Raw genomic sequence first — 20,944 nt, forward strand, 5'->3', positions numbered from 1 at the left:
CTATTTGCTTGTAAAGAAGCATAATAGATGGCAACCCGTGAGAAGCATAATGGGAAATGCTTCAAAACAAAGCATAAACCCAGAGGCATGACTGTATAGAACTTTGTCAAAACCACAGCAGCATTTCTGACAAACGTCTACACTGTATTTCGAAAACTGTGTGCATGTATTTAGACAAAGAGCTTGTTTATTTCCAATTCTGAACACTACACCGCTCCAAACCAAACCTTAAACTTTTGCTTTAAAATTGTATATAAATGCCATTTCTATTAGACAGTCTTAAATGATAGAAATCTGTTAGTTCTATTAGATCATTTATGGTTCATATTGATTACTGTCTACATATAAGAGTAGTAGTAGTACACTCTGTTTGCCAGCTGATCACATGGGTAACATGGAGATGCATATGAAAGTCAGAATTAAGCTTGATATTGCCATATCTGTAGATAGTTGCCTGACTTAGTATTATTTCGATATAAAACATCATCACTTTTGTTGCCATGATGCCAGGTCTCTCTTGGAAATTAGATTTTTTACCTGGATAAATAAAGGACTAATAAAAAATCATACCTTAACGTCACAAAAAAACCCAAACGTGTCCCCTGGTGGCAATCCCCAGGCGAGAGGAGCTTTATTTACTTATATGTCAAAGATCATATGACTGTAGTGACTTCAAAAATCTCATTTTTACTTTAAATATACACAAAGCTGTGGAAGACAGCTCTTCTCAAAGACGCAATCTTAAGCTAAAGGCAACAGATTTAATGTGTCACACATTAAAACCGTGTGCGTTATTTAAAGAGACTCGGTCGTCTTCTCACATCTACACAGTTTTTATCCTAAATTTTGTTCACAGTTCATAAGTCTGTTTCGGCTTGAGTATTTTAGTAAATGAATGCATGAAAATTTAATCATTTTAATGGCTGCCAAGGAAAGGTCAAAGTAGCCTTCATATCTTATGATTAATGTAAATGCACTGAACAAAAGCAATATCCGAAAAGCAAAGGTAAAGTAGAAAATGAAAAATTAAGCCAATACGTAACCTTTTCAGATCTTCTGGGTTTTAAAATATTTAAGAATTTTAGTACATCTCATCAATAAATAGTTATTGTGCAAATTGCGTTCTTATACCCGTGCTTTTCAGTCACTGCATTATTAAGGCAAACAACCCTTATATAAAACCCATTATTTCTCCATAAGGTTTTTCACTAAAGTGCAGTCACAGCATGCCAGCTCAGCTTCCCTCATATGGCAGGGTAATGTCAACTTGAACTTTGAAACACAAATATATATATATCTTCCTCTAGTACAGTTTTAAAAACTAACACAGTGCATAAACACACATCAGCTGGCTTTAGCTACATTAAGGTGTTGGTGGGTTAATTACACACAAGTTCATTATGCATTTAAAAATGTTATTTTGCAAGATTTAGCTTTAGTGTTTGACAAAACATTAAAAGCACTGGACTAATACTGTGTTAGGTCTTGTCAGGCCAGTAGAACACTTCTGGAGTAAAGTTGGTGTCTGGCACCAGATGGTTGCTTTGTGTTTTGTGGGTTGTGTTTTTGAGCCACTGTAGTACACTCACATCATATGGGATCTGGGGAAAATGGATGTTGAATCAATGCCTTGGGCTTTGTGTCACTGAGCCATTCCAAACTGTCCTGCTGAGGGAGGCAGCTACCATCAGTGCTCTGTTGTGTTTACAGTGGGGTGACGTAGGTGAGTGCTATTTGTACCAGCCACATGACATGCCATGATCGAAAGTTTCCCAGAAGAACATTTTGTTGTAATGGAACGATCAATCAGTGATACTTGTCAGTGGCATTAATGTTGAGGCTCATCAGTGTATATTTGCATATTTTGACAGGAGGATAATGTGTCATTATTTGAAAACAAATGATATTTTCTGCATATTTAGAGCACCTGCACAGCCTGTTGACCAGGTGTCCACATGATGCGCAGGCCGCAAAGAGAACAAAGGAAGCAACAAAAGTACTTGTATTACCTTGATTTTTGTGTATTTGACATACTTGTTTCCAATGGTAACTAAACAGGGCCGAGAAATGTAGAAAACAAAGCAGGCTATTAACATCCCAACAATAGTACTCAATAGGGCTGTTCGATATAACGATATATATTGGATGACGATATAAAAACGTCTATCGTTTCATTTTACGCTATCGTTTGTTTCGTGTCGCAAAATAAACTGTTTACGGCAATATTTTTTCATCGTTTTGACGGTCACTGTAGTGGCTATATTAATGTCTTAATATATAGTTCTCTCTTTCTCTTATATTTAATATAACCACACTACGGACAGACAAGCGCTTGTTTTTATGCGTCGTCGTTAGCAACAATGACGGTAAAACCACGGTGTGTCCGCTTGTTTATTTTCCACATAAACCTTTCACAATAAAGCTCAAGATCCTGTTGAGACTTTTCAAAATAAACTGAATCACGTGAAAGAGCAGATTATTTACGGATGAGAAGCAAAAAAGAGCCGCCAGGTGCTAAAAAATAAACCTTAGACTCAAACGTTAGAACAGGCTTTTCCCCGCAGCACGCTGTGTAATAAATACTCACAAAGAAAACGGCGACCGTTACAACTTATGTCTAAAAATGTATAGTTTCATGCATCGGTTAAAACACTCAACTCTAGGTCCATGACGCGCAGCTGGAAACACTTCACGCAAGTCAAGCTGCCTGAGATTCACAGAATTTACAGAAAATGTTACATTTTTGTGATTTATATTGTTATCGGACGATAGATGTCTTAATATCGGGATATGAGATTTTGGTCGCACAGCCCTAGTACTCAATGACTTCAGTATGCAATATCAGTATGTGTATGAGGCTTGGCAAGCTGAATATGCTTCCAGCTCTGCAAGGTTTAATGCCAAACACTGCTAAAGATTATAATCAGTGTAAATAAATCCACAGAGTGCAAAGCATACACCAAATAACTGTGAGAATTAATGTTTCAACATTTGCACAAACACACACACACATACACACACACACAGAAGCACAGTGTGATCTCCAGGTTGCTGTGCTTGAGCAGAGGATGGCGGTGGTTTTCGTTCAGTAACTGCTATTCTCCTTTCTTAGCTGTGGAGCCTCAATGACACCCCTCTATGTCAAATAAATGTTACACCAGTTATTTGCTATGGGTGGTTCAATGCCACTCATTTTCAGTAGGGTAGAGCAAGGGCAAAGGAATGCACTGCAGCAAAGAAAATAAGCAAGAAATGTAAAATGTGGGGCTACTTAATGCAAACAAATTGGTGGGAGCTTAAAGTATTACTGCAGGCAACATCATCAACAATCAGAGGTTGGCCAGCAAGAAGTTGGTCTGTATTTATGTGTCTGGGCATGACCAATAAAGAGTGCAAAGCACTCACCCTTATTTTGCATAATCGCTGGTATCAGCAACCCAGCTTGGGGTTTGCAAAGGATATAAAAAAAAATGGTCTCCACTCTATGTATGCTGTTCCTTATGTGAGAAATATTTAAGCCTGTAACAAAGTGCAACATATTGCAAGACTTAGTAATGCATTATTAACTGAAAATAAATCATCATAAGAAAACTTTAAAAACTGCAACTATTACTCATAGTCACCTGTTTTCAGGGGCTCATATGGCATTGGTTCCATTTAAGAAATCATAATCATTTCATTTTTAACACTCTGTTGAGAATCATTTGTCTTATAGGCAATAGCTGCCTAAAATCTGGGACCCATGGGTATCACCCTTCTGATACTTTTTAGTTGCAGCTGCTGCTGCTGTCTTCAGTAGATGGATGCTCATAGGCCTGCCTTCAGTTTTCTATTCAGGAAGTGAAATGCTTTCTTAATTAGATTGATACTTGGCCATATTCCACAGCTTGACCAGTGGAAACTCCTGGGCTGTGTTCACACTGTGCTTTGGAACATGTGTACTGTGAAGTGCTGTCCACTCACCATGTACCAAATCTTTGGTCGAACAGATACATTTAGCTCAATAAATATTTGGACAGAGACAACTTTTTTCTAATTTTGGTTCTGTACGTTACCACAATGAATTTTAAACGAAACAAGTCAGATGTAGTTGAAGTGCAAATTTTAATTCAATGGGTTGAACAAAAAGACTGCATAAAGATGTGAGGAATGAAAGCATTTTTTTTTTAAACACAATACCTTTATGCTGGCTTTTTTAGCAAAGTCCTAAGCTTTTCTATTCTTGAGGCTTATGAGTGGCTTGCACCTTGCAGTGAACCCTCTGTATTTATTTTCATGCAGTCTTCTCTTTATGGTAGACTTTGATACGCCTACCTCCTGGAGGGTGTTGTTCACTTGGTTGGTTGCTGTAAAGAGGTTTCTCTTCACCATGGAAATTATTCTGCAATCATGCACCACTGTTGTCTTCTGTGGATATCCAGGTCTTTTTGCATTCCTGACTTCTCATGATGTACCAAACTGTAGACTTTGCCACTCCTAATGTTGTAGCAATTTCTTGCATGGGTTTTTTCTGGTTTTGCAGCTTAAGGATGGCTTGTTTCACCTGCATGGAGAGCTTATTTGACCACATGTTGCCTGTTCACAGCAAAATCATGTGTATGTGTGTGTTTGTGTTTACCAGAAATGATAGTTTTAGCTGATATCTTGATAGTCAACCCTCTCGTTCAAATATAGTGACTGCTGGTGCCAAAAAAATCAAAAACATTCCCTCCCAAGAAGCAAACCAGTGGCTGACATCACACTGAATTCAGACACTTTTTATACAAAGTGGAGTAAAATATTTAAAAAGCTTTATGTTTCAGGTTTCACACATTTCAACCTCTCATTACAGCTAAACAATTCTGTATGTATATATGATCAAGCAAAATGCTGCACTATGCCTTTGAAACAAGCCTAACTTATACTTAGGTTCATTTTTAAGTCTCAACGGCATTGAGCAATGTGTACGTCAAGGACCCCAATCCACCTCATCTACAGTAATAAATATTAAGACTGAATTTTGTGCAGGTGGAAAAAAAAAACATATGACATTAAAAACAAGCATCAGGACAGCTTCCACAGATGGTTGCTAAAGTATTTGGTCCATGAAGGAACAGATGTACTGCTTGACATTTAGAAGTAGGACAATTTGGACAAACAAAATTAGACACGGCGTACAATCTTGCAGAGCAGCAGCAGATCAGAAGAGTTAAAACGAGCAAGGGGAGTAGAGCACATTCAAAGAAAACCTTCAACTTCCTGTTGGTGTCCAATAATAGAAAAAACACTACAGTGAAGAAGATGAAGAAGTAGAATTAGCATATTCAAACTGCTGGCCTGTCTGAACTATGATTTGCATATTTTCTCAGCAGGAAAGTAGTCATCAGTAGAAGAGAGGAGAATGTCTCACTTCCCACCTCCAGGTTAAAATTATTGCATACTATCAGCAGAAGGCTACAAAGCAGCAAAGCTTTAGCCCTTAAGCGTGTACAGGCATATGAGGAAATGGCTGCCATAGTAAGTGTAGGCAGAAAAGAAAAGCAATCATTTCATTTGTATCAGTTGTTTCAAATGTCTTATTTCCAAGAAGGTGGACACTTGGGACATTCCCAAAAAAAGACTTAAATTATGAACTGAAATTATTGTATCTCATAAAATGTGTTTGTAAAAGAGATTTTCTTTTGATAATTATCACTGCACTGCTGAACACAATCTAAGCGACATCAGGGCTAATATTGTTGTTAATGTTGTTCATAACATAGCTGGAAAAGTCAATACTAGGACATGCCAACAATTACAGTTATCTTGGATGAAGAGTTCTAATTATATTCTCAAATGATCAGGCATCTGCTTTGATTATTTCCTTGCATCTTTATATCCTCTATGTATCCTTTGTCTGATTGTCTGGATTGCCTGAAGAATTGTGAGCCCGGGGGCAGATTGCAATAAAGACTGCTGCTGCACATTCTGCACAAAAGGAATCACTTCATGTGACAAACGGGTTGCTTAATTTGGAAAGGTTGCCGTGTGTATGACAAAAATGTCATCCAGGACAACACAAAAGTACAAACGTAAGGCAGGGGCTGTGACTGTGTAGAGACGTACACATTTGGTGATACGGTTTACTCAGAAGCTTGTCAAAAGTCCAACAAGAAAACTGGTAAATAACAGTTGGTGATTTAACATAAATAACTGGGAGGAATAAATACACAGGCGGGTTATTCACCATATTGCCAAGCATCTGCTGTGATGAAATGTCCTGAAGAAAAGAACACAATTCTGCTGTGCAAGCTTACTCTAGTGCACAATCTGCGATATCTTTTGTAATCTGACATCAAATAACTGAAACAATAAAAGAAGATGCACAAAATGGATCGGAGCAAAAAAATAAGAAAAAAGGGCAAGAGCACTTTTTCTTTGCAAATTAACAACAAACAAATTTTAAAACATCTGGACGCTGGGGAAATGTAAATAAATACAAATCTCACAAACCCAGATTTTATTCACAGGAGAACATCAAAAATGTATCAAATGTTAAAACTGAGACATTTTACTATTCCATAATTTTTTGGCAGCAACACATCTCAAAATTCGGGCAAGGGGAAGAAACGGCTGAAAAGGTAGTGGTAATAAACAGCTCGAGGTAATATTTTGTAATTAATTAGCTTAGCTGGCATCAGGTCAGTAACACGACTGGGTATAAAAAGCTTTTCAGAAGTAAAGATGGGCACAGGTTCACCAATCTGCAAAAAACTGCATCTACAAATTGTGGGACAATTCCAGAGTAACGTTCCTCAATAAAAAATTGCAAGGACTTTAAATATCCCATCCTCTACAGTACATAATATCATCACTCAGGAGATTCTGGAGAAATCTCTGTGTGCAAGGAACAAGACTAAAAATCAGTGTTGGATGTCTCTAATCTTCAGGATGTCTCAATTAAATAGTTCATTATAACATTCATAAATGCAGGTTGAAGCTCTTTTATGCAAAAAAGAAGCCATATGTGAACATGATCCAGAAACACAGCTGTCTTCTCGTGGCCAAAGCTCATTTCAAATGCACCGAGGGAAAGCGGAAAAATGTTGTGTGGTCAGATGAATCAAAGTTTTAAATTCTTTTTGGTAAATGCAGGCGTGGAATTGTCTGAACTTTAGAGGAGAGGAAACATCCATCATGTTATCAGCACTCAGTTCAAAAGCCTGCATCTCTGATGGTATGGTGGTTGCATTAGTGCCTGTAGAATTGGCTGAAAAGGCGCCATCAATGCTGAAAGCTTTAGAGCAACACAAGCTCTCATCCACCTTTTCAGGAAAGTCCTTGCATATTTCAGCAAGGCAATGTTCAACCACATACTGCAGCATTACAAAAACGTGGCTTTAAAGTGGAAGAGCCCGGGTGCTGAAGTGGCCTGCCTGCAGTTCAGACCTATTCATAACTGTAAACCTTCAATACATCAGGAGACTAAAAACCTTGTAAGAACACCTGGGACTATTGTGAAGCTAGAATCCTAAAAAAGAATTGTACAACATGGCACAACATTCCTCTCCCAAAACTCCCAATATTAATCTCCTCAGTTACAAGAGGAGATGAGTTTGGACTGCGATTAAAAGAAGAAAGGCTGCTAGATAAACAATATAATGCACTGCTACCATCAAATTCAAAATGAGCTAATATTTCTGTTAATATGCTGCATTCTCAGTTTGATCACTGCATTCTGTTTTTAAATTACATTTCACACACCATGCCAACAGTTTTGGAAGTGGGGTTGAAATTGTGTGTGTGTGTGTGTGTGTGTGTGTGTGTGTGTACGTATGAGTGGCTGCACAGTTGCAAGCTCCTGTTAAGCTTCCCTGCAGTTTCCATAATCTGACATTTTCTGCTGCATCAGCGTCCTAAAACATCAAACGAATGAGATGTTTGACAGGTCTCCTTCTCTTCCTCTCATATGTCATCTCCTCATCGCCTTTTTTCCATCCTGCCTTTGCTTCTTTCCCAAAATTTCTCTTTCATCTCTTTGCATTTCTTCTGACTCAGCCACTCTTACTCTACCGTAACCCTCTTTGTCTCTCTTCCTACCACAGCCTCTTCACATTTCCCTTCAGCAGATCATTCTGATAGCTGCACTTTTATGAATGAAAATAAGCACAGGCATAATCTATGTTAATGGAGCCTTAACTCGATTATTAGACACAATGTGTCATAATCATTTAACATAAATTTAACAGCAAGAGAGTTTTGAGCATGCTCAACTACTGCCATTAGAGTCAGGTTGGATGCATTTCAACACCATCAGAAGATTTATAAGAATTATTTTTGTGCTCGACCTCCATGAGTGTTGGTGCCGGTGCCAGTAAGCTGTTTTAGCAACACATGGTGGCACAACACCTTACTAAGAGTTTTGCAGTATAATTTTGTTGTTTTTTCTCATCTCTTGGCTGTATGTAAACCCACCAGACAGAAGTACAGTAAATCCTTATTTCTTTCCCCTCATCTTCAAATATACAATACCATTTCATCTCCTGAGAGGCTTGTAATGTACAACATATGCAAGGAGTATTTTTCTAAACACTGAACAAATAAAGCAAGCAGCCAGAGTTGGACAAATGTAGCGATGAGAACGGCATTTCTACAGAAGATGAGCAGACAAGCAAGAGTGGAAGAAAGACACAAACCACAACAGGGCTGTTTCTGACCAAATATGTTTATGTTTATATATATTTCTAAAAAAAAAATGTATTTTTAATCTGTGGAAATAGTCAGTGTAATATACATAACATTTATTACTGCAATACCTTTACCAATGTAATTTTTCTCAGCACTGTAAACACCTTCCATAAAGAAACTCCCTAAGCACCATAAAGTTGGATATATAGGTATATGGACAATTACGCAGTTTTCATAATATTACCTTGTAAACCACTGCAGCATATTTTTAAACCAAAAAGTAAGTGTTGAAGTATTACATTAACTGTTGCAATCACTTTTATGCATTGTCCCCCATTTTCAGTGATTCAAAAAAGTTTTACAACTTATTAAGAAGTCATTTTATTCATTTTTAGTCAAAAATGGTCCTATTTCCTTCTTCAAAGTGCTGAACTTGAATTTGTTCACTGGAACTTTCAATATGAGGTCTGAAGAAAGTGAAGGAGGTCATCATTAGATTGAAAAAACAAAATAAACCTATCAGAGAGAAACGTAGTTAAAGGCAGGGAATGCACTGACCAGCTCAGCAACACCAAAAGGCCTGAAAGGCCACAGACAGCAATCAAAGCAGTTAACTACAGAATTCCTTCCTTGATTAAGAAAATCGCTTTTCAAAACTAGCCAGTTACAGAAAATTCTTAAGAGGGCATATAAATATAATTGTCAGCATTGTCCATAATCACAAGAAAGCCAGCTTAGACTTTGTTAGAAGTTATGTAAAAGAGCCTGTACAGTTCTGGAAAAATAAAATCTCTGGACAGATTAAATCAAGGCCGGTCAATCATCTGATTTCAACCCAGCCAAACCTTTTCTTTTAGGTTACTAAAGGTCAAAACTGTGGACACAGAGACCAGCAAGCAAGCAGCAGCTGGAGGCAGCTGCAGTAAAGGCCTTAGACCTTGGATTTTCATCAAAGTATGAAAAAACCTCTGATATGTTAGTTTGTCTAAATATCTTTGAATCAATAAAAATGGGAGACTTTTAATAAAATTGTTGTAATTCCTAAACATTTACAATGCAATACCTCTATCAAACCCCTTAAATTCAGGCCAAACCCCTGGACTTCCATTATATCTTGATGGTGTACAGAGACAATAAATAATAGCTTCCCCTTTATCGGGTGATAAAAATCACATTTAACTAAAAATACATGTCATAATAAAAAGATGTTTTCGTTCCACGTTTCTGCCCGGCTGGATGAACACGAACAGGAATCCTGCCTATCACATCAGACTCTATGGGTGCGTTGTAACTGTGTCGGTGCATGTGACATATGAACATGAATTTTAAAAATCATTCAGGAGAAACGATATCATTACAGAATATTGCCTCTAGCCATCATCTAAATCCCACAACCCATCTTAATGTACACACAGAAGCACGAATACAAGCTCGTACGGCGTGATGCACAGACACAGCCAGCAATACGACAGCATATTTGCGCACACACACTGATGGTATTTACTGACAGTTTCCCTGGGGGGATTTTAGAGTTGATGATTGAAAATTAATGTAACATACAGAAGGTGATGAGGAGCTCAGCTGTCAGAGTATCTAGTAATGAGGGGAAATAGATAGTAGGGAGTGTGAGAGGGACTGAAAAGAGGAGAATGAGAGCAAGCTGGAAGGTGAAGGGGAAGAAAGTAGCGAATAGGTAAACGAGAGCCAATATGCACTACAACAGCTAAGAATGTTAAGTAGACTATTGGTAGACACACCAGTCATCTCATCTATCTCTCGTTTCCATTCTCTTCCTATTTTATATATTCATGCCAAAGTACACAACATACACAAATTAATTTAATTCATTATAAAATTGTACACTTGGCCCTATATTGTTAGATTTAGTACACTGCAGTCACTTTTTTATTTAGCAGCCAAAACCCTCCTTTAATATCATTACCGCAGTGCAGTCCTCTCATTAGACAGACTCTCTGAGCCACAGAAATCTGAAGGCTTTTTCCTCTGCCTTAGTGATATTGCAGATAGTTGTTTCACCTTTCTCCTTTCCCCCTCCTTGTGCAACAGGCTCAGAGAAACTTTATGGAAAGCTTGTGCATTCAAACTCTTTCTATTGAAATTCTAGTTGATCGGACTAAAAGTTTATATCACAACAGTGGCAAAAGACATTAACTGCCTCAGAGGACACAGTTAATCTTCTGCCATTCCACACTTCAAAAGCTACACTATGAAAAGCTGAATGAATGGACATGTATAAAATTTATACGGTAAGCTCAAACTGAGCATTTTTACTCTTCCGTGCTGACCACAGTCATGGCTGAAATTATTGTATTTTCAGGTTCCCTCCATTCCAATCTTGTGATTGTGATATCTCAGTAACGGCTGAAAAAATGGAAATTTCTCAAAAAAATAAAAAAAAGTCCTCTTAAACCCAAGATAGAAATGATGGGAATTTGGTCATAGAGGCATACAACTGCAAAGTGGTAATACTAGTTTTAAGTTCTCAGACATCTATAGTAAAAGTCCGCCTTATTGATTGATTGATTGATTGATAATACTTTATTCATCCCGAGGGAAATTGGGTTAAGGCTGCCAGCCGTGCCAGCGGCATCTTACCCTTCAGTGTATATATGATATGATCAGTGTAAAAATATTCTATTTTAAATATGCAGAAAATCAATTCAATGTACAAAATGTCAAATTATAGCAAGCACTACCCATGCCAAGAAGCTCCCTGTGTGCACTTTTCTGCTGATGTTAATGTCAGAGGACGTTTTTACGGAGTGTGTGTCTCAACAGTGCCATTGGTATGTAATGCTTCCACTTTGCAATAGTAGATGCTGGATCCTGGAGCACCTGGAGGGAAAAAAAATCCACAAACTGACTTGCTGGAACATGGATCCTATTACAGTAAGACCAATTCTTTACAAATGTTTGTAAAAGGCAGACTTGCATGGCTAGGTGCAAGATTTTAAATGCTTGCGGCAATGAGACTTTTTGTCCATATAGCGTATGTTTTCTCAATGGAACTTACTCCGTATGATAGTTTGAAGTCTGCAGACAAGCACCTCATCACATTTACTAACCACTACTTTTGACTTTCCTTTAAAATGCCTGAATAAGTGTGGGTAAGCTAATAAGCTATAGGTTGATTACTGATTATCTGCAAACTGCCTGCAGAAATCTCAAAACACTTCTGCATGACCTTCAGAAGCTGACTTTGCTGCCATCAGTATCTCCCTCCTGCTTGTACCATGGGGCACTGACCCATGTGCTCCTAAGTTCCACTGTTGACAGTCTGGTGTCAGCTGACCCTTGTATCTTAAAGGGTCAGCTGAGGAAAACAACAGAAGTATAGCTTTTTTCATAACCCTGTCTGGTATCTACTCATGTATTTTCTTGGTGTTTCAAGATATCTGCCCCCCAATTATATGAGGTTGCACATGTACTGTGTCTTATCTGACATCAGAACAATACCAATTATTGATAAACTAGCATGCGATCGTATTAATTTGGGCCAAGGGTATTTCGGCTCAATCCGTTCCTTGCCATGGAGCACAATAACCAGAAATATGTTTGCCGAATAATTGAATGGTTATTCAAATGTTTCTCTCTACAACATAACATTAATAACAATTGGATTCTTTAAAGAAACAGAAAAAATAACCCCCGGATACAAAGAAAAAAAGAGTCTCTTTTGGGCCAGCAAAGCTGCAGTGGCTGACAGCCTAAAACTCTGTCTTTATTGAATGATCATATATTTTTCATCATAGAAATGCTTTGAACCAAAGTGTGGCGTATCATTTCAATGGACTTCTAAAGAGTCATAGTGTCACCAGAGGCTGGCAATGTGGTGGCTTGGACTTCCCCGAGCAAGTTGCAATGAAAATTGTGCACAAATTTATACAGAAAATACAAACACACAAACCGAAAGAAAAAGGGTAATATAAGACTCACTGTTGCCAGTGTTAAGAAGCAGCATTTAGCTATATGTGATAGCTTAGCTGCATTCACATTTCCATACAGCAGTTATTCACGTAGCACAAGTCCTCTACACTATGAGCTTCATTCAAACATATTCATACAAGCACTCTATGCCAAAATGCTTTCTATCTAACATTCACACACATTAACACTCCAATGAACACATCAGGAGCGACTTGGGGTTCAGTATCTTGCCCAAAGATACCTGGGCGTGCAGACTGGAGCTGCAAGGGACCGAATCACAAAACTTCCAATCAGTAGATGGCCTGCTCTACCTTCTGAGCCACAGCCACCCAGAAAAGAACAAGCATGCATCCCCAATGTCATCAAGGATCAAGATCCCTGATCTAAGCCTAAAAAAGATATCCACGCTTAATCACATCCACTAAAAAGCACCAACATTTTTACTAACCAAGAGTAAATACAGTCTCTACTGCAAAGAGTGTTTATTTCTTTACAAAACAGTTTGAACTACTTTTTCCAAGTAGCTTTAGATAACCAAAGCAGACATCTCCCTAGAGTAGCTTTGCTGAAGTTCAGCGTCTTCAAGTGAAGTAATTGGAAGGTTCCAAAGCTATGATTTCAAAGTAGCTTCCCCAACGCTGACTGTTGCTATATGAAAACTCACACATGCAAAAGGAAAACATGTGAGGACGGGGAAAAAAAATCATAATTTTTTGTTTCATATTCAGGTCCTTCCTTCCGACCCCACAGGGAAATCATTACTTCTATCCTTCTAAATATGCATGTTGTTAATTATGCATCTTGTTATCACTGGCTAATCTGCATACTCTCATGTTTAAAGTCCCTCTCATTACCATTCAGAAGGCCATCTCACAGGTGTGCTGAGTAAATATACAACACACAGTAGCTGATTAAAAAAAACACACGCACACACATGCACACACGTGCAAACAAACAAGTTTACACACGGTCCGCATTCACGCTCGCATATTCAAACACAGGGACATTTTAAAACAAGTGGAGACACATGCGCCTGCTCACTCGAGTGTATAGACTCGCAGAAACATACACATGGACATGGAAACAACGAGAGTGGACATCAACCGAGTTGCAGACATATTACGCAACCCCCTGACAGAAGGTTCAGGTTTCCCTCCTACGGGTGGCTGTTTGTTCTGTGCCAACTCATTAAGTACACAGCTGGCCAAAAGAGTTGGACTGGGGTAAGACCACATGGGTCCTCAGATGAGTGTCTGATTGGATTTCAACAAAATATTTAAGAATATAAAAGGCTCTCTGTCACATATTAGAACATACGTGTAACACTTAAAAATAGTTAAAACTGCAGCTTGATTTGACTGAAGCAAATTAAACATCTGTACTTCATAGTGTGTATGATGAAAAGTGCTTTATATGGAAGTCATGGGGATGGTTTTGTAGCGAATTGGCTCTACATAAACACAACTGCACTTAACATTTCATACTTCAAATTAAATTTAAATTCTCTGCAAGCAATAAATAAATTACGATTGTATTCTCATTTACTGCAGACATAATAAAACACATTATACAAATATACTGTAGATTGTACGGAGCCCTAAAAGTTTGGCAGCAATAAAAGTGGAAGACTGATTGCTATTCAAATGCCAGCAATTATAATAATAATCATCAAAATAATTAAAAAAAATAGACAAAAAAGGACTCACTCAGGTTCCATTTGAGCCCAGTGGTGAGTGTCTGGCAGGGTCCACCTACTGGAATCAGGCTGCACCAGTCTCCCTCCAGACCTGTATTCACCTCCAGTCTGTGGCTGCCCTGATGGCACACAGCATTAGTGTGAACATGAATTAGTGTCTATGTGACTTTGTGTGTGTGTGTGAAAAATCACTGAGACAAACAAACATGAAAGCGGAAATTAAATCTGGAGAAAGACTTCTTAAAGATTTTGAGCCCCAACAGAGAAACCTCTTCACCAAGGCTCATTAAAATAAAATATTGCTCTTGTCAAAGCTGTAACCAATTGTCGGTTCTTACTCTAGAGTAAAAAAAAAAGAAAAAAGACCTAGCCTTTTTGAATTATAATCTTCTTTACTTTGCATTGCAGGGGGGCACGACATTTTTGTTAATCACACCTATAACTGTACTCACAAGCAACTTTAAAGTCAAAAATAATTACAGAGTTACAGATACCTCACTTGAAGCAAGAAAAAAAAAGGTTCTTTCTGCTGGAATGTGTCTTAATGCCTTTGAAAGCAGAGAATCTAATGTAAATTTTCTATTTCCTCATTGTGTCTAAAAGATGGATAAAGAAATTTTTCTGAGCCACGGTGACATTTCATGTAGCGCTTTACAAAGCCAACAAACATAAACAAAATTCTGAAATGTCACAGTATCCCTTTGAAAAACTCGAGCTGGGTAACAAAAAAAAGCAAGGGAGTCACACAGTGTAGGTGCAAGCTAGTTTCCAACTTTTCAGGCTAAATAATGACTTTGGTCTCAGTGCACTGGTTATATTAAAGCCTGGTGCTGGGACACAAAAGGTCAAGAAATAAAGTTTCTCACATCCACGGTGTACACCAAATATAAAAAGAAATACCCTAGTTTCATTCTAGCACACAGATACATATTTGATAAACAATTCTGTGGCTGCAGGAAAGTATAACAAGCCTCAGAGTGAGCAATTACGTGCCATCAACGCGATACGTTTCGGGGCTACCGTTGCCGTGTACGTTGAATTCATCATCCACTCGTAACACTTGAGTTGGTATGTTTAATGCCAACACAAAAAGTGTTGACAGCTACAGCTTGCACCAGTCATCTAAAAGATAGAAGTAGAAGTGCAAAGACAGCACGATATTCAATTAAGAGTTTGAAATCCTTCTTTTGACGTGTTTAAAGTTTTCTTCGCTTGGCTTCCTGGAGTTGCAGAGCCAGAGGGAAGGAATGATGGGGAAATCCTGAGCTTTGGAGCTTTTGGTGTTTAGGAAACAACCCCGAGGATGTTTTCTATACTTAAACACAGTATCTTTGTGTAAACTTGTCAAAGTGACACAGTAAATAAGGAACAGAGGAAAATCAAAGCAAGGCAAAACGCATGTGCTTACTTTTTAGCAGCCTGGTGTAATTTTCAGATAATTCAATAAAGATAAACACAGTGGTCGGCCGTGTATAATGGTACTGTAATTTTGCGCTTTTTTAAATCAGATGGTGCATATTTTCTGATGCTGCTTGAATTTAATGAAAAGAAAGAGAAGCTTTTCACACAGTACAAAGAAACTGTGACATTCTGTACAAACTACAAGATAGATTTTTTTGACCAAAATACTTTGTTTTACTAATTCCGGCCAACATCTCTGCTTTAAATAAAATAATTTTTTTTGGTATAACATCAGGGACTTTTTTAGACTTAACTTGCTGGTACCAGGTTGGATCTCCTTTCACCTTCAGAACAGCCTTAATTCTTCAAGAAATATATTCAACAACATGCTGGAAACACTAGTCAGAGATTTTGGTCTATATTGACATGACAGCATCACACAGCAGCTGCAGATTTGTGAGCTGCACATCCATATGAATCTGCAATTCCCCCACATCCAAAAGTGACTGCAGAAGCCATTTGAGTGTCATCGTCATGTTCAAGAAACCAGTTTGAGATGATTTGACAATGTGGTCTGTTACCCTGCTGGAAGCAGCCATCAGATCATGGCTATCTTGTGGTCACCAGTGTGAACCTTCAGTAGAAGGTAAGATGGATCCATGCATCCATGTTCTTTATGCCACATCACAGAAGAAAAAAAAACTTCATTGTAGTCAATCTGTTTCACATCATCTATTGTTCAATTTCGGTGAGTCTACGCCTCAGTTTCCTATTCCTACCTAACAGCAGTGGCACCTGGTATGTTCTTCTGCTGCTGTAGACCATCTGCTTCAATGTTCAACATGCTGCATGTTCAGAAATCCTCTTCTGTATTCAGTACTTTGGTTGAAACAAGCGGTTATTTAAGATACTGCTGCCTTCCTATCAGCTTAAAGCAGTGTGGCCATTGTGCTCTGACCTCTGGCATCAACAAGACATTCATCTAGAGACCAAATGCTCAGTGGATATTTTCTTCCTTCTCTTTTTTTGGACCGTTCTTTGTAGTGGTTGTGTGGGAAAATCCCAGTAGATCATCAGTCTATGAAACACTTAAATCACCTTTCTTTCCCTTTCTAATGCTTGGCTTGAATTTCAGCAGGTTGTCCTGACCATGTCTGCATCCTTAAATGCATGGAGTTCCTGCCATGCCATTTGCTAATTAGATATATGCGCTAAACAAGGAGTTGAGCAGGTAGACTTAAGAAAGCGGCTGGTGAGTACATCTAATGACTGGGTAAAGTCATCAATTAAAATAATTTACTATTTTAAGTATTACTCACTTGTGTCTGCACATTAGCTCTGAGATTTAACCGCTGATTGACAGATATTAGATGCCTGTTTTCTTTGCAGTCTCCCACCTCCCACTTATTAGCTACTCTACAGATGTATAAGGTCAGGAAATTACAAAACTGTTGAAGCAGAAGGAAAATGCTCATGAGGGAAAATTAGTAATAAGAATACTATTAGATTTATTTAAGGAGCTTTCTTACCCTCCCTTCATTACTTCAATGAACAGTTGAAGCCATTTTCTGTCTCATATTTATTAAACTAAATTATTAATATAAGTACAGAACTTGCTCTGGCACAGAAGGTAGACAAGTTACCTCAGGTATCACACTTTATCATTTAAATCAGCTACTGCACTGACAAGTTTCACTCCTTGAAAGGGCATCAGGTAAACAGGCCTGTAGTTCTGACCTCGAGTGTGTGTGCTAGAATGATTTATAGCATGAATTTGGCTGACACAGTGTTGTGCATTGAATGTCCCACAACACAGAGAGACAGATTTCTCAAGCATCTTCATAGGCTGGGATGCTAATTTGAGTAAATGTGGCTCTGGTTGGTCCTCCAACTGAGATTCAATAAAGCAGATACTAAGAGAAAAACAAATAAAGCAGACGCAGTCAATGTAACTTTCCTCTCTTTTTTTTAAAGATCGAAACTGAGTAAATTTAGCTCTACATTGGGACCTAGACTGATTAAAACATCCTCTTAGTGTTTAGGGACACAGAATCAAAAGCTTGTAAGCAGCCCTCACAGTGTCCCTATCCATAACTTAATAAAAGACACCATAATTATGCGACACCCTGAGCCAGCTATAGAAACCACATGACTTGTGCACATTTCCCAAAGACAGCATAATAAAACTTTGACACTTCATTTGGGAGACAAAAAGTAAAACAAACAGACACAACCCTGATTAAATCAGTTCATCCCTGAGTCACAGATATACACTGATTTAATCAAGACGAAGAGGCATGCCTCATACATTTCATACAGTGTGCACGTTTAATGGGATACTGCAGTTATGACAGTGGTTCTTAACCTGAGTTCGATCGAACCCTAGGGGTTCGGTGAGTCGGTCTCAGGGGTTCGGCAGAGCCTCCGCCGTGACATGCACGGCTCATTTTGTGCACCAGTAAAAAACATATATATGTCTTGAATTTGAAAAAAATCACATTTTATTTTTCAGTAAAGAGGGGTTCAGTGAATGCGCAAATGAAACTGGTGGGGTTCGGTACCTCCAACAAGGTTAAGAACCACTGAGTTATGAGCAGCTTGAATGGTATGTGCTGGCTCTGGTGACATAATCCCCAAATTTGTGAAACAGAAAAAAAATGTAATTTAGTTCTGGTCATCATTTGTTTTTGGTGTGTAGCTTGCATACAAAACGTGAACTCCGTATGTGCTGATTGTGCCAAACGCTGAAACGAAGCACTTAACGAACCTGCGATTGCACGAAATATGTGTGGTGAGGATATTTGGCAAAAGTTGTAAACACTTCAATTACAGATGTAACTTGAACAAATAGCACTGGGCTTTTCGAAGGTTGCGTTCACCTTCATGTACAGGCGTTTGCGTTCATCAGTCGCTGGCGAATTGGAGCTGCGTTGACAAACGAGCTTAATTTACCTTCACTGAAGTAAGATTAATTGGAGGTGTCGAGGTATGAAGCAGCAAATGACAACACGCCTTTGGAATAATGACAAGAAGTAGGGAGAGTGTGTATGAGAGAGAGGTTTACTTAAGGTGTTACAAGGTGTCATCAGGAAGTGAGTGACTGTTAGTTGTTTGTCCCGAGGACCTCTCAAATAAACAACACTGGGGACTACGGAGAGAGTGGGGGAGGGGGTTAACACATGTCCCAAATGGCGGTCATTCAGCCTACTTGTAAACTCAATCATGTGAGAAGAGCATGAGAAAGTGGTTAGCATTGAGGGAAAACAATTTAGGAGCATCAAAAGAGATTCGCTCACTCTCATTCACAACAGCAAATTGGGGCACCATAAGAGCAGAGAAGTGTGTGTGTGCGCGCACGTATGTGTGTCCTCTTGAAGTGATTACTTAACAAAGAAACAAAGTGTTCAACACTCCAATCAAGGTGGAAGCAGACCAAGGAAAAGAACATTTTTGAGAAAGAACAGAAAATGAAGGGCTGGGCGAGGGGTGATTAGAAGAACTGGGAGACATTGTGCTCCCCTGCTAGCATAGTGTGGTCTCCTTGTGTGTGTAGTGTTTATAATGCAGCTTAAGAAAAGCTAGAGTCCACCCTTCAGCTTTATGAAAAATGAAAGGAAAATGTGCTTTGTAGTTCAAAAATGAAAAAAAGAAAGAAAGAAAGAAAAACAAAAGAAAAAAAATAGAAAAAGTGGAGGGTAAATGTTACATTTTACATTAGCATGTGGATGTTAAGGGCAAGTAGCTGAACCGGTAACTTTATTTACCTACAATACCTAAACGAATTGTGGGTGTTTTGTGGGTTTGTATATACTCACAGGTCTGAGTAGATATGCCAAGCTTTTTCCCTGTATGATCAACAGTGGGAGTTGTGTCATTGACAGAGCGTGGTAGAGGGTTTCCACAGATGCCATGGCCTGGTCAAATCTGCCTGCCAGACCACCCAGTGTCACTATTGTATCCACCTGGAAGAGCGACGAGAGGTTAAGAAAACTGAAAAATGTTAGTGTTTGATAAAGCAGTCTGTGGCATGATGTTAGTGTTTGCTTTGCTTCAATTAACATGCCATCAGCAAAACGACAGATGTAGCTGTAGAAAACAAAATATGATTAAAACCAACTACAGTGCATGCATTTTGATCAAAATAAATCACACTTCCTGACTGATGCTATGTGATTTGGGGAAAAGATATGAATCATGAAGATATTATGAAATGTTGTAAATGGAGGACTTGTACAAATTATCATGTTAGTTAGAATGACTGTAATTTGTCTGCTAACCAACAAATTTCAAAGAACTTCTTAGAGTAATACCCAGCTATTTTCAAGAATGAACGATGGGAACAAGAAAGAAAACTGTAAGGACTCGTCTTCCCTCTGGTTCTACACATATTCTACTTTCCCAACAAATGCCATTAAATTTGTCAAGCAGTATACGTTAAGTCAAAGAAACAAAAGAAGGGCACTTGGAGAGCAAAACACTTTAACAATCTTGGCTTTATATAATTCTACTGATAGACAGACACACAAACAATAAAGAGAACAACAAGGCTTTCACCTTGGCAGAGAAACAAACACCAAGGAACTCCAAAGAAATAAGATGGAGAACAGATTAAAAAAAACAACTGAGCTGCACTATCTGTGTAGAAATGTGAAGAATTAAACCAAAAGTAGACAAAATTAGTATCAGGAACTTGTTAAAAGCAAATAAATTGCTATTTCCTGGAACTTCAAAGTAACTTCAAAAAACGTTTTTCTTAACTTTGGGGCAGGACTTTGTTATAGAACAATGTATATGGCTCTGAGCAGCTATATCCTCATACAAAGTCTCCAAGCAGTCAAGCACCAGTGCTGCCAGCCTTAACATCAGACAGAGTCTAAGGGGCAAAGGTGCTGTCACATCCTGACTGACCGTCACACCAACATGAAAAATGTTCCAATGAACCATCAATCATACACTCTTTGATGTTTGCACTTCAGCCACATACAGCATAGAAATACTAGGTAATACGAGCTATTACTATTTTCATTTTTCACCACCAGCGGATAGCTTGGGCTGCAGAACATTTGTGACATCCAAAACCGAATAATGAAAAGGTTATTTCTCTGTTTAACAATTTCTGACTTTGAGAATTTACAGTGAAGTGAAAAGAAAACTTTTCAACACCTTCCAACAAGCACACACTTCGCACCTTTAGCCTTAACAAGGTGCACATTTGTTTAACAAGAGAAAAAATATATATAAATATACAGTTGC

General features: G+C 38.4%; 1 protein-coding gene across 4 annotated transcripts in view; it reads right to left on the reverse strand.

The window, feature by feature from the left end:
- Positions 1–20,944, reverse strand: part of tpk1 (thiamin pyrophosphokinase 1) — a 79,099-nt gene that overhangs the window by 16,231 nt on the left and 41,924 nt on the right. For all 4 annotated transcript variants that reach the window (XM_006794677.3, XM_006794676.3, XM_006794680.3 and 1 more), the window contains 2 exons: positions 19,507–19,653; positions 14,301–14,409 (listed from right to left, as the gene is read on the reverse strand). In XM_006794677.3, the coding sequence (XP_006794740.1) occupies positions 14,301–14,409; positions 19,507–19,653 (256 nt within the window). The remainder of the gene's footprint in view (positions 1–14,300; positions 14,410–19,506; positions 19,654–20,944) is intronic.

This window comes from Neolamprologus brichardi, chromosome 9, assembly GCF_056152115.1.
Source record: "Neolamprologus brichardi isolate AB-2024 chromosome 9, ASM5615211v1, whole genome shotgun sequence".
In the NCBI taxonomy this organism is placed as follows: Eukaryota; Metazoa; Chordata; class Actinopteri; order Cichliformes; family Cichlidae; genus Neolamprologus; species Neolamprologus brichardi.